General features: G+C 44.0%; 1 protein-coding gene across 4 annotated transcripts; it reads left to right on the forward strand.

Annotated features, from left to right (window-relative positions):
• The first annotated feature begins 1,044 nt into the window (after positions 1 to 1,044).
• KLHL20 (kelch like family member 20) lies at positions 1,045 to 26,167 on the forward strand. Of its 4 annotated transcripts, none has more exons than XM_040564722.1 (13): positions 1,106 to 1,170; positions 2,379 to 2,412; positions 2,531 to 2,591; positions 9,743 to 10,316; positions 14,531 to 14,689; positions 15,821 to 15,915; positions 17,123 to 17,238; positions 17,628 to 17,811; positions 18,953 to 19,096; positions 19,283 to 19,416; positions 20,004 to 20,212; positions 21,899 to 22,005; positions 24,257 to 26,167. In XM_040564722.1, exons 3-13 carry the CDS (start codon positions 2,569 to 2,571, stop codon positions 24,339 to 24,341), a joined length of 1,830 nt encoding a protein of 609 aa, XP_040420656.1. In that variant the 5' UTR covers positions 1,106 to 1,170; positions 2,379 to 2,412; positions 2,531 to 2,568; the 3' UTR covers positions 24,342 to 26,167. The 4 variants fall into 4 exon arrangements, with proteins under 4 accessions (XP_040420657.1, XP_040420656.1, XP_040420658.1 ...); XM_040564724.1 differs by lacking the exon at positions 1,106 to 1,170 and adding an exon at positions 1,902 to 2,285; XM_040564723.1 differs by lacking the exon at positions 2,379 to 2,412 and having other exon boundaries at positions 1,045 to 1,170.

Here is a 26,167-nt window from a genome sequence, read left to right on the forward strand (position 1 = left end):
CAGCCGCCCCTCACAGGACTCCTGTTCCAGGCCCTTCACCAGCTTCGCAGGCCTTCCCTGGACATGCTCCAGGGCCTCGATGTGCTTCTCATAGCGAGGGGCCCAAAGCTGAACACAGCACTCGAGGTGCGGCCTCACCAGAGCTGAGTACAAGGGAACGACCACCTCCCTGGCCCTGCTGGCTACACTATTCCTGACACAAGCCAGGACGCCGGTGGCCTTCCTGGCCACCTGGGCACACTGCTGGCTTATGTTCAGGCAGGCATCGACCAACATCCCCAGATCCGTTTCCTCTGCACACCTTTCGAGTCACTCTGTCCCAAGCCTGTAGCGCTGCATGGGGTTGTTGTGGCCAAAGCGCAGGACCCGGCACTTAGCCATGTTGAACCTCATCCCATTGGCCTCTGCCACGATCCAACCTTTCCAGGTCCCTATGCGGAGCCTTCAAATGTAAAGCGTTGTGAAGTAGGAGTGGAGTTAGTCTGGAATTAGTCCCCCAGGGACATGACTCACAGGGTCCTGGGCACTCACCAGCCACTGCCACCTCCCAGGGCCATGGGCACCCCCAGGAAACCTCAGTGGGACACGGGCACCCTGCCAGGATGTGGTCTCTCCTCCTGGGGCATGGGTGCCTGGGGGGCACCTCACAGCTCTTCTCTCCCAGCCCAGCTCCCCCATTCCCCTCCAGGCGTATTCTCCCAAACCCACAAATGGAGCAGCCCTCCGTGTCCCAGCAGCAGCGGCTGCAAAGCGCAGCTGGTAGGCATGAAACCATGCAGAAAGTCATACAAGGGCAAGAGCCAGCCTGAGTTTTACGGTGTTCTGCGTTCAGGAAGAAGACCGATATTTGCGCCGGCTGTCACCCTGAGCAGAGCTCCAGCAGCGACCACCAGAACCAAGCAGCTCCCCGGCTTGCCCGGGCTGGGCATGCTCCCGCTGTAACCACCCAGAGGCCGGTGTCAGTCCCCTGCCCCTCAGACCCCTCGGGCTTCCCCGGCGCGGAGGCGGAGCGGGCTGCGGGCGGCGCTGGGCGGCCGGGGCCGTGCCGGAAGGGGCGGGCGGGCGGCGGCGGCGGCTGTTGGCGGGGCGGTGCGGGCCCTGCGCTTCCTGCCGCTCGGCACCCACGGCGGCGGGCAGGGACCGCGCTCGGCGGCGCTCCCCGCGCCCGGCGTGAGTTGCGGAGGGAGCCGGGGGGGCACGGAGCCGGCGGGGCAGCCCCGTTGGGGGGGGCGGGTGGGGGGGTCTCCGGGAGGGTGCCCCCGGTTCGCGGGTGCCCGCAGGGTGCCGGGGGAAGGCAGCGGGGGAGCCGCGGCGCCCCGAGCCGCGCTGCTGCCCTCGGCCGGCCCCGCTGGTGCCCGGCTCGCGGCGTTGGGCGGTCGGGGGATTACGAAGGCGGTGCAGCCGCCGGCCTGCGGGCAGCCTCCGCCGCGTCTCGCAGCGCCTGCAGGGCTCCCCGGGCTGCCGGGCACCCGCAGCGGCACGGCCGCCTTCGGATCCCCCCCCTTGCAGCGGGCCGGAGGGGTTTCGGTGGGGTTGCATGCCGGGCTCCCGTCTGACCGTGTCAATTTTAAGGGTTTGTTTTCGCCTTCTCGAAGTTAAGCTTGTCTCTTCAGCATGCTATTTGCTTTGGTTTTGTTCGCTCGATTTTTGTTTTTAAGTTTTCCAGTCTTATGCTCTTCCCGAAGTTTCACCGGTTTCCCATTCCTCGCTCTGTTTCTGGACGGGAGGAAGCCTGTGCATGTCAGCATGGACACACAGCATCCTTCCGTGACCGAGAGAGGCTTACTGCTTTAAATAATGCTTTAATTAAATTTACTCCTAACTCAGTCATTAAAACTGAAATTGATGTGATGGGTGCCCTTTTAAAACGGGGATAATCTACACTAAAATCAGAATTTAGTGGATCAATAGGGAAGGGCTGTACAGTTTGCAACTGTTATTCCTCTCAAAAAATAAGCACGTAGAGTGGAAGTGGCCAGCACCAGGCAGCATCGTTAATCTTTGCAGGTGTAGTCCCGGTATTAGCATCGCTTTTACCTCTGGGGCACACAGTTGTCTTCAGTTTCCAGGCCCAAGTTTTATCTTGCATCGAATTCTGGCCCAGCAGCGCTGTGTTTTTTGTTAGCTGCCAGGCTGCCTTAGGTCTCGGCTGAATGCACCAGGGAGAGACCTCCTGCTTCTGATCGAGGCGTGAGAGGGAGCGCACCCGGTTCCTCGAGACACTTTGTCCTTTGGTGGAACAGCTTGAAGGACTGGGGAGGCAGACAGTTTGCTGACTTTGATCTGTGTGTTCCATTTGCCTAAAGAATCATTATGCAGCTGCGGTGAAATTACCTTTAATGATGATTATGTTTTCTGCTTTATTCTCTGCAATCTAGACATCGTTAATCTGGGCTGTGAATTTATAGCTGGGTAAGAGCTTGAAGGCATATGAGGATGTGGATTTGGTCAGTTCTGCTGTCCTAGAGTCAGACCGAAGAGGAAGGAAGACTCTTGCTTCACCTTTTTTTTTTTTCTTGTCTTGGATCAGGTCTTGAAGTGTAGGGTGAAGGTTTCTCTTCACGGTGCATGGACGGAAAGCCAATGCGCAGGTAAGATGAAAACCAATTGTCCTTCTCTTACCCCAGTACAGTAAATCATGTGAGTTGGTTTCAGAAGTGCCTACACCACAAAAGTTTTTTTTTTTTTTTAAGACCTGGATAGGAGAATTAGAATATAAAGCATTTATCTTTAGTCCTTGCTTCTATGTATTTAGTTTTCAATATGCTTTGAGGAAAAGGGTATGGAAACAAGTTATAATTCTCTGTTCTCCTCTCCCCCTCCTCACTTACTATCATTTAAAATCCAGTATTTAATTACTTTTGTGTTATGATTGTGTGAAGTAAACTGCCTGGGAATAAAAATGAACTTGATTTCTAAGGGGTATTATTTTCCCCTTAACTAAAGGAGTTTAGCTCCTTTGATGGGGTGAGGTCTTGGGTGAAAAGGAGATTTCCTCTTCTAATTATGGATGCCAGCTGCCTCAGTTCTAATGAGCTGAAGATGCAGCTGAAGTTTAAGTCTGGAGTGTGCCTTGCTGTGGTTATGTCAGAAACATTATCTGTTATGTAGAAGGAAAAAAAATGTTCCAGTAATTAGCATGACGACAGGTTGGCAAACAAGATTGCTGGTTCTAGTTGCTGTTCACTATCAAACGTGCAATGACAAGTCTTAACAGCAGATATATTTCTGCATACAAGCTGTGTGGAAGCAAAGTGTCCTGAAGTTTTACACCTCCAAATGAAGTAAATGCAAATGCAAATTGCCTAGGCTGTCTGTACTCTAGGATGTTAAAAGTAGGGAGACTTTACGATAGATAATTCTGTAAATGTTAGTGTGAGAGAAGTCAAGGAATGTTAACCATGCATGAACTCTCTATATAGAGTTTTTAGCTGTAGCATTTGCGGAAAATATTATTCTGACTTCTATATTGTAGAAGGAGGTAAGAAATAAATAATCATTTAAACCCTTGAGGAGTGACACTGTTGTTTAATTAAATAAACCCCTCAAGCGCAACAAAAAAGACTGTGCTGCTGCTTCAGTTAAGCTAATGAGTAAACCTTGGGACATGATATGGGCATCACTGGGGCTATGTATTGTTTGATATTTTTGCCAAGATAAGAAACATGGTTTTTAGACAATGAGGATGTACATGTGACGCTATTGTGAGTTCCTTTTTACTCCGAGACAGATTAAGTAGCAGACCAGCTCCCTTCCATCTTCGTCTTCTGCAGCTGAGACTGTTTAAATCTTAACTAATGTAAAACCATATCTCTTCAGATTTTTCATGTTGTACTTCATTTATCAAAATGCTCTTGCAAAATAGCATGGAATTTGTGAATAGCTGGGCTTGTGTTCTTGTTTTCTCTCCTGTATTTTTGGGCTCCTAATGGGAAAATCGAGGTTGTAAATTTGTCTGCTGATTTATACTTGTGACATTGAGGCGGAGAACAAAAGTGCCGAAGTTCAGAGGTATTCTGGGGGGTTATGGCCTTAGGTTTGGTGTCATAGAAGTTCTGTCTGCCACTCAGGCCGGGGTAGTTCTGGTGTTGGGTAACAGCGCTGGGCTGAAGAAGAAGAGGTTTTCTCTTCTGGTGCAGACCTTTCACTACCTTTTGTTTTCCCTCCCTCTGTGGCAAGCCAGTGCAGAGCATGGATGATGTGTTTGACAGACTTACATGGGCATTATTTTTGAGCTAACCCTTCAGTGGATCACTGTGCCTGGATGCATTGTATTGCCGCAGTCTAGCCTGACAAGCATGGCTCTACAGCGGGCCGCGGACTTTGGTTCCTGAATATCCTTGTGTTGTAAGGGCCCCTGTGTGGATTGTTAAAATTTCTGTTTGTTGTTCTACTGCTTATTTTAGCAGAAAAGGATGAAAGCTTCCTGACTGGGTTTCAGGCTCCCAGATCTTCCTATGAAGTGCAGCTAAGCAGCTGGGGGGGAGCACTTGCTTTCATCCTTGTACTCAGGGCTCTGCAGCCATTTCAAACCACAAGCGAGAGTCGTGGCAGATACTGCAAGAGGAGGGGAGCCAGGCTTGGTCAGTATTTGTGTTAACAAGCATGGTGACTTGGTATCAAATGCGTACAGTGTCCAGGGGATGGGAAGCACAGTTTGAACAGAAAATGAATTGCAGCCAGTACTGTCAGGACTGTGGTGGGGAGAATGCACTGATGTTCCAGCAGGATTTATCTTGCATCAGAAACGAAGCAGTAGATGGGGCAAGCTGCTCTTACTGTCAGGGAGTGGCAAGAGAAGTTTTTCTGCTGAAGGCAACGGCAAAGCAGAGGGGACCTCACCAAGAAGGGCATAGTCCCATGGTACCTGGGCAAGGAAGGCAGAGCAGATCTGGTGACCAAGAGTCCTGCAATCATCAGGCAAGTCTGTAGTGATGAGGAAGGGCTGGGGTAAAGCAGAAAGCCAGCCCAGGAGGTCAATGTCAGCGGGGTATGTGGTCAGGTGCTAATGTGCCTGTAATGTAGTTCAGGCAAGGCACAAGGGCTGGAGCAGCTCCCAGGCCAAGTGGGAGACCTCCTGGCTCTTTCACCAAGCTCTTTTCCAGCAGCCTGCTTGCTCCCAGGTAACAACAACATTGTGTTGGAGCTGGCTTCAGTGCAGGCAGCCAAACCCTGCCAAGAAGGAGAGGTTGCAGAGCGTGGTGTTGTGCTTGGGGCCCTCATGCACTTGGGGAAATTAGCTGATTGCATGGGCAGAGCTGTTTTCCAAGACAAACTGCAAAAGGTTTAGGAGGGTTTTTGGAAGACTCAAGGAACAACCTCATCTTTCTGCACATCAGCATCCTCATTTTTGGTGAAACTGAGAGATTTCTGGGTTTGGACAGTGAAAATCAAACTAAGCAGTGTAAATAGGGATGTGCACGCTGGATCACTGCTGCCCTCATTTTGAGTAATAAACCTGACTGCAATATTATTTTATATGTGCTTGTTTGCATAACAGCCTTGTTGAGAACATGTGCCTAAACCTTGCTGTCTAGGTAAGAAAAGAAGTCAGCAGTATTTTTACTAATAATTAGATTTCTAACTAATTCAGAGGTTTGTTTGCCACAATTAGGCATTTCCATTTACTTAGTAGGCAGTGTTGTAGTAGACTGAAGGTCTTTGTCCTGGCAGTGCTGTAATAAATCTAGGAAACCTTTTCTTTGTGTATGCATAAAATTCACAGCTAGGTTTTGACAGAAATTGCTACTGCTTGGTTCATTATCTTAATTAGTTGATAAAATCCATTGCTACTGAAGTCCATGAGAACAATGTCTGATTTCAGTTGACTTTTTCAGCCTGTTACTTGTTCTGTTTCGTGGGTCTCTGTTTCATGTCAGCCTATTGTTTTTTTCAGAATTACATTAAAGCTTTCTTGTAATCTCATGCTAAAGCGGACGTAATCTTAAACCAAAAAAATGCAGGCCATTCTGACTTTAAAGTTAAGGAGCTCTGTGACAGTATCGGAAAGTATTTTTCTTTGATATTTTTGGAACTTTTGAAGAAGCTGCTGTGTGCTGTAAGGATGGATGTCTCATAGATGCCTATGTTAATGATTGAAGTTTTGGGAACTGGCATAGATGAATAAAATGGAGGTAGAGCAGTCTATTTATCTGACAGCGTGGCAGACTGTCTGCATTCCCATTTGTACTTTTCAGCAGTGTGCTACAAAAACCAATCCTTTGTCAGCCCTTTCTTAATCCCATTGTGTTTGCTGATTTCCCCAGCCCTGCATTTTGATGGAAGCTAATCCCAGAATATCTGCATAGCTGAGCAGGAATCTTTTATCCTTGCATACACATTTCCTCTTCGGTCCTCAACTCTTCTTAATCACCCCAAGTATTCAGGAGCAGCTCTTAGCTTTGCATGTGTTAGGGGGGGCAGCAGCTAGCCTAGCATGTGAGAATCAAGTGCTGCCTTATGTCTTTCACACCTCTAAGCTACTGAGTCATCGTTTCATTCTCTATGCATATATATGCATAATGCACACATAATGCAGTGAAATTATTATCCTTGTGGAGATGCATGCCGTTGGACGGTGTCCTTTTAATTCACACTTCTGTGCCTGTGTATAGCAGCAACCCACAGTGCTTAACATCAAGCATCTGGCTTGATCCAGTATGGAAATTCCCGAGCCCATTGATCACCAGCTTCTGCATTGCCCACAGATAAGTTATGGATGAATCAGAAGTGCTAATTTGCTTATTATTCTTTTTCCATCCATTCAGTTTTCTTTAATCATTAACCAGCACTTTCCTTCCCGAAGGAAGGAGGCTGGATACAATGGGCACACTCAGATAAACAATGCAGAAATTCCTGCAGTTCTTACTAAGCAGTTTCCTTTTCAGTTAGTTAACTGAGATATGTTCAGCAGTCAGATTTGGAGAGAAAAGCCTGTTCTGGCCTGGCACAGCAGGGCTAGGCCTGAATCTGGCCGGCTAAGCACCTGACATAAGCTGTTCCACCGTATTGTGCTGTCAGCGAAGAGTTTTGGGTGGCGGTGTTGACAGGGCACACTGTGATCCTTGTGGGGCCGTAGCCTTAACCCAGTCTCTTTTGCAGTTAGAATCAGTGCCAATCCAAAAAGCTCTCTGAGAGATGGTTTAGGGGTGTTTTTAGGGGGTTGCCTTTGTTTGAGGAAAGCCTGGTATGTTTTGGGGCATGGCGAAGGGGTCCTGCTCTCCTAAAGGAGGTCCTGTCACGGTCCTAGGCTGTGTCTTGTAATCTGTAGCTGTGTGAAATGGGTGTCAGTTTAAGGGGTGCTTGTTGTATGGTGAGATACTTTTGACAGACAGCCTGGTTATGACAAACTGCCCAAAATTATTATGACAGTAAGCTTCTCAATCAGGCCTTTTTCTTTTCTTTTTTTCCTTCTCCCAGGGGTTTGACACAGCTTTAAACCCCCAAAGCACAACAAAATCCATTTTGCTTGCTTAGCAAGAGAGAGACTCGGTACAGGAGGATTTTGTCCCCACCTTTCTCCATCCCTTGGTTGAGGGATTAAATTACTTATCCTGTGGCCTTTGCTGCTGAGGACTACGAAAGAAAGCCAATTAGGTAAATTAATCTTTAGCCAAGGTTTCTTGAGGTTTTTGTAGGGGTACTGTTGAACTTAGTTCTCTTTTGCTACTGTGAGGAGTGTTAAGCTGCATTGTTTGTGAGGAACTTTGAAAATGGTTGTCACCCCACAAGGTGAATTTGGGTTGTGGGGGACAAGAGCGGGTGGAGGAGAGTGAGAGGCAGGGTAACAGCAGGAGGATTTGTCAGAGGTGTCAAGAAAGGAGAACAGTGATGGATGGAAGAAAGATAGAGTAGGGATTAAAAACAAGAAATAAAAAAAAAAAAGCCAAGGCATTTAAGGTGCAGAGGCTGAGCAGGAGCAAGCAGCAAAACCCAGGGGGGAGACCCAGCTGGATCTGTGTAAGTAAGATATGAGGAAGAGGTAATGGTCTGAAACATCTGAATCCGATGATCAAGGAGAGGGTGTGGGGGGAATGGGAAAACAGTCTAAGATACAAGTGAATAATTTGAACTGCTGCAAAGAGACTGGTTTACCTGTGGTTAAAAAACGCATTTGACATAATAATGAGAGGAAAGGATGTGAGTTATTTAATCCTTTCCTTCAAGCATGCTGCAAAATACATCGAGCAATGGCAGAGCGATCTCATTTTAACTTTTAGTATGAACAAAGTGAGGTAGTGTAGCTCCCAAATACCAGTGTACCGGAGAAGTTGGGAATGGATAAGATGTGTGTTGGCTCTTTCAGCGTACCTCCAGCAGCCTGTGCACTCCCTCAGAACTGCCATTGTTCTGATGCTTTGCTCTGTATATTTTACCAGCTCCAAATGATGTTTTCTTTTGAAGTGGAAGAGGCGATAATTTCCCATATTTTCTTTATTTTCATAGCAGTTGATAGGTGCTGTTGCATCCTTTTTAGTAATTGCATGTGGGGCATATGGGGCAGAAATAATGCTCTGAGCATGCAAAATGATGTCTCAGTTAAGTGTGTGGCGCACTTAGTGTGCAGACAGCTTGCAAAGTGAGGTATGAAATGTGTCAGCTTGGTTCATCCCTACAGAAGTGCAGGAGGGCTCGGGGCAATACTGCATTCCTGTTCCCTCCAGTTAGCATACAGGAGCTGTGTGGGGTGTCACCATTACAGACTGGGCACCAAGCATCATCTCTCAGCACTGCTGCACAGAGCGATATTGCACTTCAACCACAGCAGAGCTGATGTCTGCTTGGGGATGCGAGGGATGGAGGAGAGACCTGAAGTTATGTAAAGGAGAACAGCAAGTAGCTAGAACATTACACATGGAGCTAGCAGGATAGTATTTCTTACCTACTCTGTGCCAGAAACTTAGCTTGCACCTTCCCAAATGATTTCTCATCTCTAAAATTACCACCTAGACTTTTTTCTTTTTTTTTTTGGTAGGCTAATAGTTGAATACTCTTTTTGACTCTTCTTCTGATTGGCTTGATAATCCCAGTTGCGTTCTGCAGCTCCTAGTCTGCCATTCTTGGGAAGGATTGACCTTTGATGAAACGTGTCAGGGAAGGTGGATTGTGTCAGAAGCTCCCTTAATTTAAAAATAACAGAAGAGGTAATGATTAAATGGATAGTTTGTGAACCTGAAAGATCCTTGTAGTAGGCTTCAGGCCATTTTAAGTTACCCAAGTCTGCGTGACAGTTGAGTGTGGTTAGGTATCAGTGATGAGCGACCCTATAAAAAATGTAGGTAGGAGAGCAGAGAAGTTTGGTTAAATTATGTGACTGGAATTCTTTGCAGTGGAAATCCATCTCCAGCACTGACAAAACTCAAGTGAGAATGGGACAGTCAGATAATCTTCGTTGCTTTGAGTCACTGTCTCTGAAATGGGGATAATATTTCTCTACCACACAAGGCTCTTTTGAGGTTCAGTTAATAAATATGTATGTGTAGTTGGATGTTACAGCAGTGTGTCATAAAAAGCATATAAAATAGATATAAATATAAGCCTGAAGGTGGACATTTGTTTATTTCTAGGTATACTTTGGCTTGAGACTGCTTCTTCTAGCGCATGAGCGTGTGTTTTCACATTCTCACATGGAGCTACAGGCAGTGCTGTTTTTGCACCCCCTAATTGGTGTGAGCGTTAAAGCTTTGCCTGGCAGTGATTGATGAGCTGCTGATGGTCCTTTCTCATGGCTTCCCTGCTGCAGGTGTACCAGTACTCGACCAGGAGAGACCGGAATGGACGTGACCAGCCGCTGCACACTCGGAGATCCCAACAAACTGCCGGAAGGGGTGCCACAGCCTGCGCGCATGCCCTACATCTCCGACAAGCACCCTCGACAAACTTTGGAGGTCATCAATCTTCTCCGGAAGCACCGGGAGTTGTGCGATGTGGTGCTGGTAGTTGGCGCTAAGAAGATCTACGCCCACAGGGTGATCCTGTCAGCCTGCAGCCCTTACTTCCGAGCCATGTTCACCGGGGAGCTGGCGGAGAGTCGACAGACAGAAGTTGTGATCAGAGACATCGACGAAAGGGCCATGGAACTGCTCATTGACTTTGCCTACACCTCTCAGATCACTGTGGAAGAGGGAAATGTCCAGACCTTGTTGCCAGCTGCTTGCCTTCTCCAGCTGGCCGAGATCCAGGAGGCCTGCTGCGAGTTCCTTAAGAGACAGTTGGACCCTTCCAATTGCCTGGGCATCCGAGCTTTTGCCGATACTCACTCGTGTCGTGAACTGCTGAGGATTGCTGACAAGTTCACCCAGCACAACTTCCAGGAGGTAAGGAGCTCCTGTGCTGGAACCGTGGCTTAAAATGTGAGACCTTTGGGCAACTCTTTTTTATGCTTCTTTCCAAATTTTGCCATTTGGTCTGCTAATAGTGATCGGTGCTAGCTATTAGCTGGGGAAAGGAGAGGGAAGAGGTACCTGTAGGACTACTGTTATTCTGTGTGTGATCTGTGGCATTTTGTCCCCTGGAGTTCTGTGGTGAATGTGATACGGAAGGCAGGGCCACAGGCATCGCTGGTGTTTGGTGTTGCATCCGAGGTGGCTGCACAACTTTGTGCACAACATTGCACTCCCCTTTCAGAAGTCTTCAGGATTCTATGTGATTGGAGGGGTCTTAAAATAAGGACGATACATCAAAAAAAAATAGTATTGAGTATAGGGATTGGATGTGGGTGTGTGTGGGGAGCATACAGCTGCCTCAGAGGAGTCTTCAACTCTCTTGCTGCAGCGGAAACAGAGTTTTGCATCTATTATTCAGCAGAATTTGTTTAAAAGTAATTTAACTGTGTTATTTTGTGGCTGACCTTTATAAACCAAATGATTTTTGCTTTGTTAATTCTTCACAGAAGATTTTTTTTAGGAGAAAAAGTCCCTATCTCCCAGCTTAGGGAAGGATCAGCATAATGAAGGATTTCCTGAGAGGTACTAGGAAAAGAGTGAGTCTTTACTTAACTGTTACACCCAGATGCAGAAAAGAGCTTGATGCCTCTAAGTGGTGTCTTGCCAGAGCCCTAATTGGAGGGGAAGGAATTTGCGTACGTTTTAGAAGCGGGTGCTCTCATCATGAAGGTCTGTCCCCTTGGTAGAGAGATTGATCTCCTGCCTTTTCCTGAAACCGTGCTCTTCTATCCCTTGGAGCAGATAGCCTGTTATGGAGAAACCTTTTCTTTTCACCTGCTTCACAGGTAGATCCTTTACAAAGGCAGTAGGAACTCCGGAATTGAGTATTGATGCTAATTTAGTTTCCCCAGAGAAGTGGCAGTATGTGATTGATAGCAGCTTTCAGACTTTTTCTTTTCCTCCTGGAGGAAGCAGATTGGAATTGTATTAATTTCAGTCAGATAATACTTAAGAAAATTATGAGCAGAAGCAAACACAATTGAACTTGACTGTTGGGCACACTGAAGACAATCCTTGATATCTAACTGTAGACACATGACATCAGCTTACTCTAAAAGTTGCAATTAAATATGGCTTTCCTAACCATAAAGACTGGAAAACAGAATTTGCTATTTAACATGAGAGGCTGTTTTTTCTGGAACTTGGTGATTTCCCAAAAAGCTCTACGTTTTATCTGACCATTTTATGTGCTCTATGCTTGCTCTGCATTTCTTTTCTTCTGCGTTTTTTTCAGGAGCAGGATGGTAACCAGATGGTTGTTTATTTTCAGTACTTGGTGGTTTTAATGGTTTGAGCAGTGCTCTTCTTATTATTACATGAGTAGGGCATGCTTACAAGCCTCTAAATAACTTCTTAACAGCATAACAATTTTGTATTTGAATGTTTTAGCATTAATACTTGCAGCTGGCTGTTAAGAGCTGCACGCTATGGGGTTCTTTTCTTTCGCAGTTTCTCAAAGATAGCTTCCTGTGTTTGTTTTCCCTGTGAAAGCACACACAGGCAAGTTTTGCACTCTAGAAAACACTCTCCTCCTCAAAGATGATGCAAATTATGATTGACTCAACTAAATCATGGCCTCTGGAAAACAACGGCTTAGATTAGCTCACTGTTTGGCCTGGGCAGGCTTTGGTGTCCCTTTCAGTACTCCAAGAGTTTTGCTGTTCTTCATCCCTAATGCTCCCCTCTTTCCTTTCAATTGTTTCTCTGCAGCCCGTGTTAACGGTGCTCCTTGTTGGGCTCATGTTTTGGCCTGGTTATTTTCCATCTGGAGAGTGGATTGGTGGTCCCTTATGTAAGCCAGTAACTTGGCTACTTAAGCATCCTCCGCTGGAGGTAGAGAATGTTAGAAAATGTCGTCCTCTGCGGAGGCTGTGTGGTCATCGTTCTTCCAACCTGGCAAAAAGAAATATGAGATGGGAATTTCCTGAATGGCAATGTAAAATATTAAGCACTAGGCATCCGGCCAGCCCATGCAGTCACTTTGAATGCAGTCTGAATTGCTTTATGTCCTCTGCTGTGCTAACCTCTAGATCTATTAATTTTTATGTGTATTACTGCATTACATCATTAACTTCTTGGTGAAATGTTTTTCTAAGTTTTCTATTTCCATCAATTTAATATGTTGCCTAAAACCCCTAGTGAATCTTGTGCATGTAATGTGAAATGGTTCTATTAACAGCTCCGCTGTGTGAGAACAGCCTTCATATTTTTTTGTTTGGTCTCTGACATCTGCACGAAGGGAGAAAATCCACGTAAGGCTGAACAACTCGTACTTTGTATCAATAGACAAAAATTGCACTCCATATTATCTACTCTGACACTTATTCTATCTGTAAGTGCAGCAGTCAACATGAGTACTGTACGCTTTCCTGATTTTGTTCACATCTTGTAAGCAAGTCACTCAAATAGACCACTAATACTAGTCAGATAATTATTAGTGTCCTGATAATTAAGCCAAAATAAGCCTAAGCATTTTAAATAATTAGTTTTACTATGTAAACTAGCAAGTTGCATGGCAGTAATAGCCTGGTTTGCAGAAGTGCTTACAGTACTTTTGAGTTCTGTAGGGCTGTTGATGCAGCTGGGTTTTCAGAGGGTGGAAGGGGTAGCCTGGATGACCGACCCTAACTCATAACTGTTATTTCCAGAGCCTCCATTTCCAGAGTCTGAGGCAGCACTTAAACTGTCAGGGTAAAATTAGGAGACAGGGAGACTGGAAAAATGCTGATACAGACATTTGTGAGCCACCCTGTTGGTAGGCTGAGGCTGAAGTGCGTGGGCCCACCTTGTGACTCTCACTGCCCCTGAAAGCCCACAGGGTCCCAGAACAAAGTCTGGTGACTGATCTCATTGTTTTCTGTGTTCCTTTTTAACAGTATTTGTTGTTGCCAGTAACTGGGCAATTTCTGCACATTTATTCAGTGCTTTTAAGTCATTTCTTTAGGTAATTAAAAGAACTGTACATGTAATTGCTGTTGAGATAATGGTATCATTATGAGCATGGATTTTTCTTTCATTTATGCTGCAAATCATAGCATAAGTCGTGCAATTCTAATGTGGTTGCAAATTATAAAGACAAGCCAATATTTATCTTCTCTTACTGAATCTCTCGGATTACAGGCTACAGACTGGAAATGCTCATGGGGAAGTCGAACTAATGGTTATCAATCAAACCTTTTCTGCAGTTCTTTCCTTAGATTCTTGCAGCTTTCCCATCTACCTGGTACCTGTGCAGAAGACGCAGTGGTGTGCTAGCTCTGCAGCCTCCCGAGGTATTCTGCAGACAGGTGCACGTGTGCTCTGGGCTGTGCTGTGCGCGCCGTCCCCCAGCGGCAGCCAAGGTCTCCTGAGAAATCGGTCGCTGTCTTGGGTACCGAAGGAATTAACGTGTTTGCAGATTGTCAGTGGCTTGAATTTCACAAGGGATGAGTCCTTAGGAGGCTCTGATTCCCTCTTAAGTGCCTTTGGACTCGCACGTCCTCTCTCTATATTTAAAACCAATGAAAGAGACAGGATCAAATGAATCCGTCTCCCTGTCCAGAAATATTTTCTGTTCTGCCGCAAATTGGCATTCAGGAAGATTTTCCATATTCTTTACAATGCCTCTGGTAACTTGTTTTTGAGACTTGCTTCTGTGTTCTGCTTTGGATTCCTTGTGAATAGATCTTTTCTATTTCTGATACTGCTTTTCAGTGAAGTATTTATCACCTGTGTAACCTTATTTTTACATGTGGTGAATGAGAAAGCTGATCTTAAAGAAAGGGTTTACTTTTCTTAAATTTTGAAACTTGGTCAGTATGTTCTGTGGTTTAACCCTTTAAAAGTGTCCTACTAAAAAATTGTGATACTTTTTCACTTGCATCTGTGTTGCTAGGGTCTGCATTTTGTACCATACAGCGAGCCCTTCGTGTGCTGATGTCAAGGCAGCGATGGATATTTGGTATTTCATTGGATCAGTCCATTGGGCTCTAATTCAAGCGGGCTGTCTGTCCTTTAGAGTTGCACCGAAGTGCTGGAGTGGTGAAAGGTTCTGGTGCTTTGGGCGCTGTCCTCATTTTTTTTTGTTTCCTTTTCTATTTAACCAGGTAATGGAGAGCGAGGAGTTCATGCTGCTTCCTGCCAATCAGCTCATAGACATTATATCCAGTGACGAGTTAAATGTTCGTAGCGAAGAGCAGGTGTTCAACGCTGTGATGGCCTGGGTGAAATACAGCATTCAAGAAAGAAGACCCCAGCTGCCACAGGTAATGCTGAGCACAATAACATTTGAGACTGCTTTATCTAGGGGAAGAGTAATGAGGACTGATACAGCGGCGTGACAGTTCTGAACGCATGCAATGACACAGTAGTTCTCTCTGACTTCCACCTGTGTTAGAAGGCTTGCATTTTCCTTTCATCTAGGCTGAAAGATGCAGTGGCTAGACCTTTTAATAGGGGCTTTATTGAACCCTTTCCAGGTAGGACTTGCCAAACTAGATCATTCCAGTGGTCTGTCCAGACAAACCTGCCTGGATTGCTTTGAGTGCTGTACAAAAAAAAAAAGTGGGTAAGAAAAAGCTTGCCTTCATTTGAGGTGCATCTTTAAGCTCTGCTATTTGATTTATGCCACAGCCCTCACGATCTTATACTGGAGCTTGTCAGAATGCTTTTGTTGAAATGCAGTGCTTCATCTAGGCCAAGCCATTTCAGAGAAGCACCCATTCTGACAAAGCTGTCAACTGGAAAGCCTCTGAAGTCCCAGGCTTTCTGATCAAAAGAAGTGAGAGTCTGTCTACCTCGGTGTTTTTACTTTGGAAATGCAGATACTAAATGCAACTTTATTTGGTGGAAAGCTTTTGAAAATTATTTAAAAGCAAACAAAAAACCATGCTATCCTCAAGCAAGCTCTTCTTAATGGTGCTAAACTGTGTGCCTTTTTAGGCCCTTCTGTCTGTACTTGTTTGTGCTTCTGAATTGTAAGCTGATATGAAAGGGATGTTATTTGTTATATGCAATACCACTCACGCTTAAGAGGGCTAAATTGTCGATAAAACTTCTAACTCGTGTTTCAGGCGGATATATTGACATCCGTATTTTTGTGAGCGTGTTCTCATCTGTTAATAAATCCATCGGATTGTCCCTTTTCAAAACCTGATTGTCTGCCTTCTGCCTATCTAAATTCCTATTTGGAAAGGTGAAGGTGTACTGTAAGCTGAGCTATGTTAAACTCAAATGCTAGAGTTTGGATGTGTAAAGGACTGTGTATGTTTATTAGAGGAGCTATTAACTCTATCAAAAACTTGTTAGCCAATCTTATTTTTTCCAATTTTGCTTCTCTTTACATCTGTGTGGGAATATGTGACTTATCTACAGTGATGTTCTGGTTTGTGTTGCAGGTCCTACAGCACGTCCGTCTGCCACTGCTGAGTCCCAAGTTTCTTGTGGGTACAGTGGGCTCTGATCCTCTTATTAAGAGCGATGAGGAATGCCGGTAAATCTCCTTGCTAATTTACAGAATAGGATTGTGTTGTCTTTGAGTGCATTATTTACATCTGTTCTCTGAAGCTATTTATTTGTCAGTAGTAAATGGGTAATATCTCAGTTTCCTCTTTTGCAACTGGGAGGAGAAGAAATGCAAGACAGCATTTCCTATTTGCATAATAGTTGGTAGTGTGCCACAGAGGATTTTTTTTTTTTCTTTTAAAGTTTTCAGTGAAATAGCAGACTTTGAGTACACAGGTTTACTTTTGGTAAAATACCTTTCAGTGTATTGTTTTCCATTTCACATTTTTATTTCTGTAGTCATGGCTTTTCATTGCAGCTTGCCACTTCCATGGTATTTATTCATAATCTCTTCATGACTTAAAGTAGTTTCTGTATGCAAAACGTCTTGACTTTGATAACTGAATAGGACTCAGTGATTAGAGTCTGCTGTTTTGTGCAATGCTAGTGCAAAGAAACTGTTGTTTCCTTCTCATGTGGTATGTCTCACCTTTCTAGTTTTGCTGAGTTCTGCATTATCTATAAAGCACGCAATTTTTCTTTTTGTGCTTAATGTGGAAAAGTTAAAGGGATAGGCTAAACTGTTCTCTTCCTGAATTAAGCATTCATACTGGGGGAATTCCACGCTTTTAGAGGGAAGGAGGACTTTTTTTCTTTTTTGTTTTATTCAAGGGTTTGGAATATTAGGATTAGACCAGGTGACAAGTCATGAATGGATGGACAGTGTGAGCTGGCCAGAGCTCATGGAGAAAATATTCATCAGAAGGGTACTATCTCCATCTATTGGTCGTGTGTGTATTATGTATTTGTGTGCTTTTCAAGTCTTGTTTTGTTCCCAGGCAAAACCACTGATTTCTTAAGATTTAGCTTGAGGCAGACTGGGTTTTTCTTTTCTGTACAGTAAGCCTGACAAATCTCATCGTTTTTTAATCAGTCTTTATAGCTTGTAATATCTAATATTAAACTCCAGCCAAATATTGATACTGATCTACTTCTAAATGACTTGTAAGCAGTTGATGAGTATTTAGGTGACAGTGCGTGTTTTAACTAGAGCTATTCATGCACTCATGTGATTTGTGAGTACCTGAAGTGTACAACTGTTGCTGGCTGCTCTTGCCATCAGCTTTGGTTTGTGCTTTTTCCTTAGACCTGTATCTCGTCAACTTTGGGAATTAATATTTTCCTGTGTTGCACAGGGATTTAGTGGATGAAGCCAAAAACTATCTCCTGCTGCCCCAAGAGAGGCCACTGATGCAAGGACCACGAACCAGACCACGCAAACCCATCCGCTGTGGAGAAGTACTCTTTGCAGGTGTGTACAACTCCTGCTGGCTTAAGTCAGGAGATTCAAGTCTGTGTTTATTATTTTTTTTTCTGGTGATAGTGTTCCTGTAAGCCTAATCTCTTCCACATTTTTCTGAAATGACCTGTGTGTTAATATCTGGAGGTTTGAGTTAACTTACGCTTTCTGGCTCGCATTATCTTTTTGGTGGTGTTAATGCCACAGTACTCCCAAACTTATGTCATTTTCAAGATTTACATTGTCTTCCAATTATAATCCTCAGAATGAGGAACTCTGAGAGATGTGGCTACTGGATTAAGGCTGACAAAGTCCAGAGGGATCATTTGTATGAGGCACATGCACAATATGTGAGCTCGGTGCATTGTTGTGACACTGTTTCTTGTGTTTGGTTCCTGCAGTGGGGGGCTGGTGCAGTGGGGATGCAATTTCCAGTGTGGAGCGGTATGACCCTCAGACCAACGAGTGGCGGATGGTGGCTTCCATGAGCAAAAGACGCTGTGGCGTTGGAGTCAGTGTTCTGGATGACCTCCTCTATGCAGTGGGAGGACACGATGGTTCCTCTTATCTTAACAGTGTGGAAAGGTAGGTCTTCGTAAGGCCCATATGCAAAATATTAGTTCTGAATATTTAAACTTGGGTGCAGCCTTTTAAAAAATGGTTCGGTTTTGTGAGCTGCGTTCTTTTTCTGCTGAGAACCTGAAATTTATATTATGTTACCTGCATGGATACCTCTTCAATATAGTGTTGGTTTACTGCTGAACTAGGTCTTCACGTGTAGCAGCTTGTCATGTTATCCCCAACTTAATGAGAGAAGATGTAGCCTTTGGTATAAGGAAGGAATAGGCAGGAGGTGGGTCTGGCTGTAATTGGGAGCAGTGATGATCCTGGTTAACCTTCTTTGCATTTGCTGGTTTGTTTTTAGCATTGTTGAGGAAGGTGAGGTTACAGTATGCATAGCTTCAGTGCTGAGGGAAAGCATCCTGGAATTTCATTGTGGGTTGGTAACTACAGAATTAAGGAACCTTGCAAACACAGGAGGAGGAAAATAGGTCAGTTTTAGACCTGTGGAAGACGAGTCAAACAAGCTGTGTCAAGCTTCCTGTTACTGGGAGCAGCATATGGCAGTCTGCATGGCTAAAAGCCCCATGACTCAAGCGCTCCTAGCACTCTGTGTCTTCTCTTTAACAAATCCAATGAGCTATACAAATATCTCATTCCTCCCCTTCTTTCCACATCTCTTTGCGTACTCCTGGGTTCCCAAATCATGACCCTAGCGTTACGTCTCCAATGTTCTGCACTATATTTTCTTGTCTCTGGGTTCCCAAGTCCACCTGGTTCCTTCATCTTTATCTAGAAGTGCAGGTATCACTCAGTGCTAGCTGAGTTCTTGTGTGACCTGCAGAGAACATCCAGCAGAGCAACTCTGCCTGCCGCTCTCTGCACAAGTGTAAGCTACCACGTCAGCCAGTCCCTGGTAACCTACTCTCTTACGAGTCTGAACCTTTAATCTTCAGTTTGAATCATCCAAGCTGCAGTTTGAACATCCCTGGGATAACATGTATTGGATGCGTTACATCATTCTAGGACACTTATCCAACTTATAAATAGTTGCGGTGCAGTTCAAGCTCAAGACAGGCAAACTTTACTGCCTCTGTAGTTCCCAAGCATGGGGGAGTCTGAAGCATCCTAGACAAACAACTTGTCCTGTTTGGTGTTTTTCTAGATATGATCCGAAGACCAATCAGTGGAGCAGTGACGTGGCTCCCACCAGCACCTGCAGGACCAGTGTTGGAGTAGCGGTTCTTGGGGGCTACCTCTATGCTGTGGGTGGCCAGGATGGTGTCTCTTGTCTCAACATTGTGGAAAGGTACTTAATTTTAAAAGTGGGGCGCAAGGAGAAGTGGGTCTCTTAGCAGGTGCAGATCAACTTCAGAGAAGGTAAATGTTCAAATCTCATGGGGATTTTTCTTTGGAGAGTATAAGATGAGTCTTCCTGCCCCTTTTGCCAAGATGTTGATGCTTTGCTGAGCTCTGGTGTTTATTTTTCTGCCAGGTATGATCCCAAAGAAAACAAATGGACTCGAGTGGCTTCCATGAGCACCAGGCGCCTGGGAGTTGCAGTGGCTGTCCTAGGGGGCTTCCTCTATGCAGTGGGAGGCTCTGATGGAACTTCTCCTCTCAATACTGGTATGCCTTTTGCTGTCCATCACTGCAGTCAGAGCTTGTCATGGTCCTGTTTGTTGTCCTTAATGTCTTCAGGTAGCAGCTGAATATCATGGTGGTCATTTGCTGTGTGTTTTCTCCTTCACGTGTGGTTTTGCTATATTATTATTCACTCTCTGGACTTGTGAACCCCTATTACTTGATTGTGTGTGGTGTTTTTGTTTCTTGATGCTGCATTTGGCAGTGTGTCCTGAATACAATACTTTATTCGTTTGCATAACAGTTGCAAGCGCATCTTTTTTTTTTCCCCCTACAACAGCCCTTCCCCAGCAGGTAAAGTACCAAAGGTCAAACTACTGCAAGATGGCAATGCAGATCATTTTCTAGCACTGCCAGCTTCTTCTTGAGTGAAGATGCTTTATGTGATTGACTGTGTGGGATTGGAGACAGGAGAGAGAATAGCAACCTTTTTAGGGAAGTGAAGCATTAGAGTGACAGAACAAACTGGTACATTATATCTTTGCTGTGTAGAAACTGCAGTGTCTTTACAGATAGAGCAATACCACTGCTTGCCAACCCTGTTGTCCAAAGATATGTCATTTCCTCTGCAGTGGAACGATACAATCCCCAGGAGAACCGCTGGCATACGATTGCACCCATGGGGACTAGAAGGAAGCACCTGGGCTGTGCGGTGTACCAAGACATGATATATGCTGTGGGAGGCAGAGATGATACGACAGAGCTCAGCAGTGCTGAGAGATACAACCCTCGAACAAACCAGTGGTCTCCTGTTGTGGCCATGACATCCCGCCGGAGCGGAGTGAGTTTGGCTTGGTTTGCTTGCTTATAATGTACATAATGTGCTAAGAGCATGGGATAGAGCATTATCTTCTGAGATTTTCCTCTGGCTTCCTCTGTACTTTCACCTCTATTCTTCCATGAGGGAAACGTTTGCAAAGAGGCAAAGCAACTTAAGACCTGAGAGTGAAGGGGTAGTCGTGTCATGGCATAGACGGCTGCTTAACATGCCTGAAAATGGGGACATCCAGTTGTTTGAAGGTCTTCTTTAGTAGTTTTGGTCCATTATACTGACTGAGGAAACAGAGGAGTTCTTTAGTTTCTTAATTAGTGAAGTAGCCATATGTGGTATGGTGATACCATTAGAGAACACTGTCCAAATTAGTACCTGGGTCTCATCCGGCAATGCATTTTGGATGAATTAGGAGGTCAGCAAACCTGTCTGCCCAGAAGAAAGAGCTGGAAAACTGGGCAATTGTATTTAGATACGACATTCTTGCTAAGCCTTTTTTCATTGCCTTTATGCGTGTGGGAACAGGATTTTTGGGCTTTCACTTAAAATGTTGCTTCTCTTCACTGAATCATGTGGGTATAGGAAGTGACAGCATGTTTTCATCAACTGCTAATCTTCCTGCTTTTAGTAGGCATCTGAACAAAAGATTAACGCAGTGTTTTAAGTAGTCATCTTGCTTGGGCAGATGCAAATGTTATGAATATTTATCGCTGGATACTGGATTATATAGTAAAGCATGGATTAATTCTCTATGTTAGTATTTCAGTGTGTGGTGAGGCAAGTGTGAATCATAACTTGCTCAAGTACTGGTTTTGGGGACAATGTATATTTCCTTCCTCAAAGCTTATAGTACGCTGTTCAGCACTGTCCCTCTTAGTCACTCATTAAGGGTTATTTTGTTATGAGTTTATTCTATATTTGCTTTGCGTAGAAATTGCTCAACGGATGCATTTGTATCTGCAGCCCTCCTGAGTTTGCTCTAACTTCCTCAGAGGCAAAATAATGACTATTTTACATTGTGTTGTCATTGTCATCTCTGTACCACAATGTTTTCAATAGAGGGGATCTTCTTAAACCATAGAACTGTTTGAGATTTTGGTGATTTTGCGCTTCTGTAGAAAGATAGGCTGGAGACCAAGGTGCTTACAGATGGTCCAAACCACAGCTGAAAAGGAGAAGGCCAGGGCTTACGTATGGTTCTGTCACAGTTTAAGCAAGCACTCCAGGCTGTAGGCTGGTAGATATTCTGGTGTGTGTGTGTTCTCTTGTCAAGAAGTTCCATCCAGGACATGATGTGTTTTGGCTGGTAAAGGCTTAGGGCCTGATGTGTCTGTAACCATTCAGGCAGTTCCAGTTCTTGTAGCTGGTAATACAGGGAACCTTCTCCTTTTTCTCTGAGACTTTCTCTGTTTTCAGACGTATATTTACCTCTTAATGTCTTGCTATTTTAAACCCAGTACTTGGACTGTGTAGCATCCTGTATCAGTATGTTCTAGCTAGATGCATTCTTGGCTATTTTGTTTGTCCTCTTTTCCCCAAAAATTCTCTACCGTAGACTGACTTTCCCCAAAAATGGTTACTAAACTCTTTTATTAATACTTGTTTTAACCATTCGTTTCAGGATATACATTGAGGAACATGTCTTTTCAGTACATCCCAGCTAAACAGCGACTATCTGTGATGGTTGTTTTGCAGGTTGGCCTTGCAGTGGTGAATGGACAGCTAATGGCAGTGGGGGGTTTTGACGGCACAACGTACTTGAAGACCATTGAGGTGTTTGATCCGGATGCAAACACGTGGAGGTAACTAAGTTTGTGAAACAATCAAATGGCAATCTCCAGCTATAGGTGCTGCCACCCAGCTGGAACTGTCCTAGGCAAATTAGAAAAATGACATACACCATCATGAGGAACTTGGTGCAGTAACCAGAATAAGTTTCATGCTGTAGCTTGTTAGTTTGCATGAAACTGTAAGGAAGAGGGTTGTATTTAAAAAAAAAAAAAAAAAAAAGTGAAGGCACAGGAATTTTTCAGCTGTTGCTACCACATTATTCTAGAAATGCAGTCTAAGGCTGAGAAATCCCCATATACAAGGGGCACTTGCTGCTCACACTAACCTTGTGGCAGGCTTGTATCTCTGTCACTGGTGCCTGACTGTGAAATCCTTCTATGACAATATGACTTCTCCATTTAAATATGGATGGAAGTTGAACAGTTTTAATATCCTGATGTCATTTACCTACTGCAATCCCCATGTCCATAACTATAGGAGTAAGGGGCAGTTGAGAAACATTTTCTTGCAAATTTCTGCTTGAACTCCAGCCATTAACTCCATTTTAGGTGAAGTGGGAGTGAGTTCTGCCTATTTTTCTTCCCACCCTGGTATTGCAAAGGGTAACTAACGCTGAATGAGTAAAGTCTCATTGCATCTTTTTTCAGGTTGGAAAGCCATGTATAGGTAGGTTATTGAGACCCAGACTAAAGCTGTTTAGCAGGCTTGCTAGGTAAAATGTCATACCAAAACCTAATTTGTTTTTAAATGCTGCTTTTGAACTTATAAAAATGAACCACGCCGAAAGAGATATGCCCCTTCTGTTTATTTTGGGCTGCGCCTCTTCTGCTTCCAAAAACAAGCTTGCCCTTAGCAGAACGAGCTCACAGTCATGGTGTAGAACTCAGCCTACTCATTTTTGGCTATCAAGCTGAGGCTCTGATTTCCAAATCTGTCTGGAGGAGCTGAAATGGAATACTTTGAGCATATGACGTTCTTCCCCTTTAAATCTGGAAGGCAGCAATTAGAATTTTGTCTGATTTATGAGATGAGAGAAAATTATGAAATTGCTGGTTTGTATTTCCCATTTGTCTTCTATTCATAACCACGCTTGAAAGCAATTACCTGTATGTTTATTCCCAAATCTGATTAGTATAAAGTTTCAATCTCCTATCTGTATTCTTGTTGCTTTAGTAATCTGGAAGGGTGTAGGGAGAGGAATAGAAATTAATGTCCTTATTCCTTCTGGTATAATAATACTAGTAAATTAATCCTTTTCTTCTGAGACAAGCTGTCATGAGAAGCAGTGGAGACCCTTCCCTTTGTTTGCTGAGCTATGGTCAATGCTTTATGAACTGCTGAGGAAAAAACAGCTGAATAGAAAGTAGTACGTACTTCATATTCCTTAGCTGCATTGTTTCAGCTACTTCCAGTGACCGTAACCATAACATATATTGAATTAAGAGTTACTGTCTGGGCTGGCTTCCACAGAAGCTTAGGAGGTTGTTCAAGGTAATAGCTTGTGGGCTTTTCCCCCTCACTTATTTCGATGTAGCTGATCAACATCTGGTCGTCTTTCTTTTCTTTGCTGAACTTCTTGCTCTGAGAAGGTTTTTAGTGTGTGTGTGTAGCCTGATGAGAAATTCTTGTGATACAATTTGTTAATCCCAAATGGTATCAGTAAGAGTTGTTTGAAGAACTCCTATTTCTGCCAGTAGACTTCAGTGGCACAGAAGTATGCAGCTGAAGTGAGTAGGATACTGGAGTCTATAGGGATCAGATTTCCATATGAAATGCAGGCACCGTTTCAGTAGCATATCTTGGAGAAGCAGATGGCGCTTGGGATGTGTTATATCTTGGTCAGATCAGCTGAATTTAGGATATTAGAAATGTAAGAGAAATGACTTGAATTATAAGTGACAACCCTCTCCTTGATCCAGTGCTATCCAAAATGTTAGCCCAAGGTCAGCTACAGCCTGTAAGTTGTTTTTTTAATCTTGCACACAACAAGACAGGGAGAAAGCAAGTGATTACTCAAGTAACAGAAAACTATCGTGTCAAGACAAGAAGCAATTTCTCTTTTGAGAGAGAAAGGCATAAGCAAATAGAAGCGTTTACCTTGGAAGTACATAAAAAGCCTGCTGCCCTGCTACTTGTCACGATCTGCTGTAACCAGAGGTTATCAGTGGGGTAACTGTGGTTTCAAAGGCTGGTTCAGTCTTTGCTTCAGCTCCTTCATGGAGCTACCACGGGAGTGTGCTCACGGAAGCCTTGTCTTTGCAGGTTGTATGGTGGGATGAACTATCGGCGGCTGGGAGGAGGAGTAGGTGTTATCAAAATGACACACTGTGAATCTCATATATGGTAAGCATCGAGAGGGAAGGAGACCCCTAGCTTCTCGTTTCTAGAAAAACTGAAGAGACTTGTTGACACTGGACCTCTTTGCAGCTCTAGTATGAACGGTCTAGACCCGATGTAACTCTTTCTTATGGAACTATAAAAATGACTTCTGTCAGAGTGTGCCCAATGGGAGACCACGTTGTCAGACTCCAGGGAACCACTGGACAAAAGTAGAAGTGTTGCTTATGTCTGTATTTTTTCTAAATAGTCTACAATTTTGAATAAACCAAACTGTAAATGTCACTATAGTGTAAGTAATACTGATGTAAAGACTACAAGCTATAATGGGAGTCTGGCAAGGAAGAGAGTTTCCTGCCTTCCCTCCTGCTGTGAGCAGTGGATGTGGCAGCTGTGTGGTGGGCGAAAGAGGAAAGTAATACGGAAAACATTGCTTTTGCCTTATTTACAGAGAGCTTCAAAAAAAAAGTACTTGACCTGCAAGGTGCCACCTTTGCACAGAAGCTTTCCTGTGCTCAGAGTATATTTATTTTTTCATTTAATTTGTATCATGTATTTTCTTTGTATCGCTCACAGCGATGATTCCAGCTTTTTATATACATATATATGTGTGCATATATGTATGTATTTTATATATATGTATATGTGCATGTGCGATTTGAGTTTTGACGGGTTGATGGTTAGGGCAGGGCTATGTCCTGCAAGCTATTGTGGTTCCAACCCTTGTGGTATGTGTTAGGGTCTCTTAGAGTACAGGAGAGGTATGAAGATGGGTGCCCTGAGTATCTTTTCAGTCTTGCTAGAGGCAAGAAGTAGAACTGGAACTCTCATCTATCGACTGAATCAGTGAGATGCCCCAAAAGAGAGTGAAAAGGATTTCAGACAATGCCTTTTTAGTGTACAGTGTGTGGTACAGAAGTTCAGCTTTTGTCTCTCAACGCCCCTGTATATGAACCTAGAAACAACTAGTTGTTGCTTACTTAGAAAAATCTTTCTCACGTTGCCTACTAGATATCACTTTTTGTCTGAAGCTGGTATGCAGGTGTCATCTGTTAATTCTTACTAGCCTAGATCAACACTCCTCAGATTCTTGCTGGAGTGGCAGACCCGCAGTCAGTGCCTGCTGTGAAAAATGCTTAGACTAGCATCACCTTAGCTGCCCTCCTGCCTCTTGTCTGTCTTCAGAATTCCTGTTGTAAAACACTGACTGTGACGAGATGGTAACCTCCCTCTTAGTGATTTTTATGTACTTTCTGTGGGCTGGTTTTGAGCAGGGAAAGGTCTGAGACTCATTTAAGAGTTTGGAGGGGAAGGACTGTTTGCTGGCACTGTAACTTGTCATGTTTTGGTGAGTGCAGAGGTACCCAGGGGTGGGGAGAGAGGAAAGAGGAACTCTAGACTCAAAGGTTCTGATACATTTGTACTGTAATTTCTATCTAGTATGAAAGAAAGACCTGTTGCACCTGATGTAACTTTGGACCTTACTAAATCTGATTTTAAAAGAGTAAGAGGACGGGACTGTAAATTCTTGAGATGAAAAAGGCAGTGCTGATATCTTAAGTTCTTTAACTTCATAGTTTGATTCATGTAACTCAGCATTTTAATGTGCTTGAATATAGTAAAAATTACACTACAGTAATAAATGGGTCATTAAAAGTTTTTAAAAAGCCCCCTTTCCCCTCAAGGTTGATATTGTGTTTACATATGAAAATCATTTGCACCTTTACAAGGAAAACAAGTATTCTGTAAACAAATGTTTACATTTATCATTTATGCTTTTTTCTAGCATGAGTAACTTGTATAAATAGTGCTATCTTAATAAATTTCTTCTATGCT

This window comes from Cygnus olor, chromosome 8 (assembly GCF_009769625.2).
Source record: "Cygnus olor isolate bCygOlo1 chromosome 8, bCygOlo1.pri.v2, whole genome shotgun sequence".
Lineage (NCBI taxonomy): Eukaryota > Metazoa > Chordata > Aves > Anseriformes > Anatidae > Cygnus > Cygnus olor.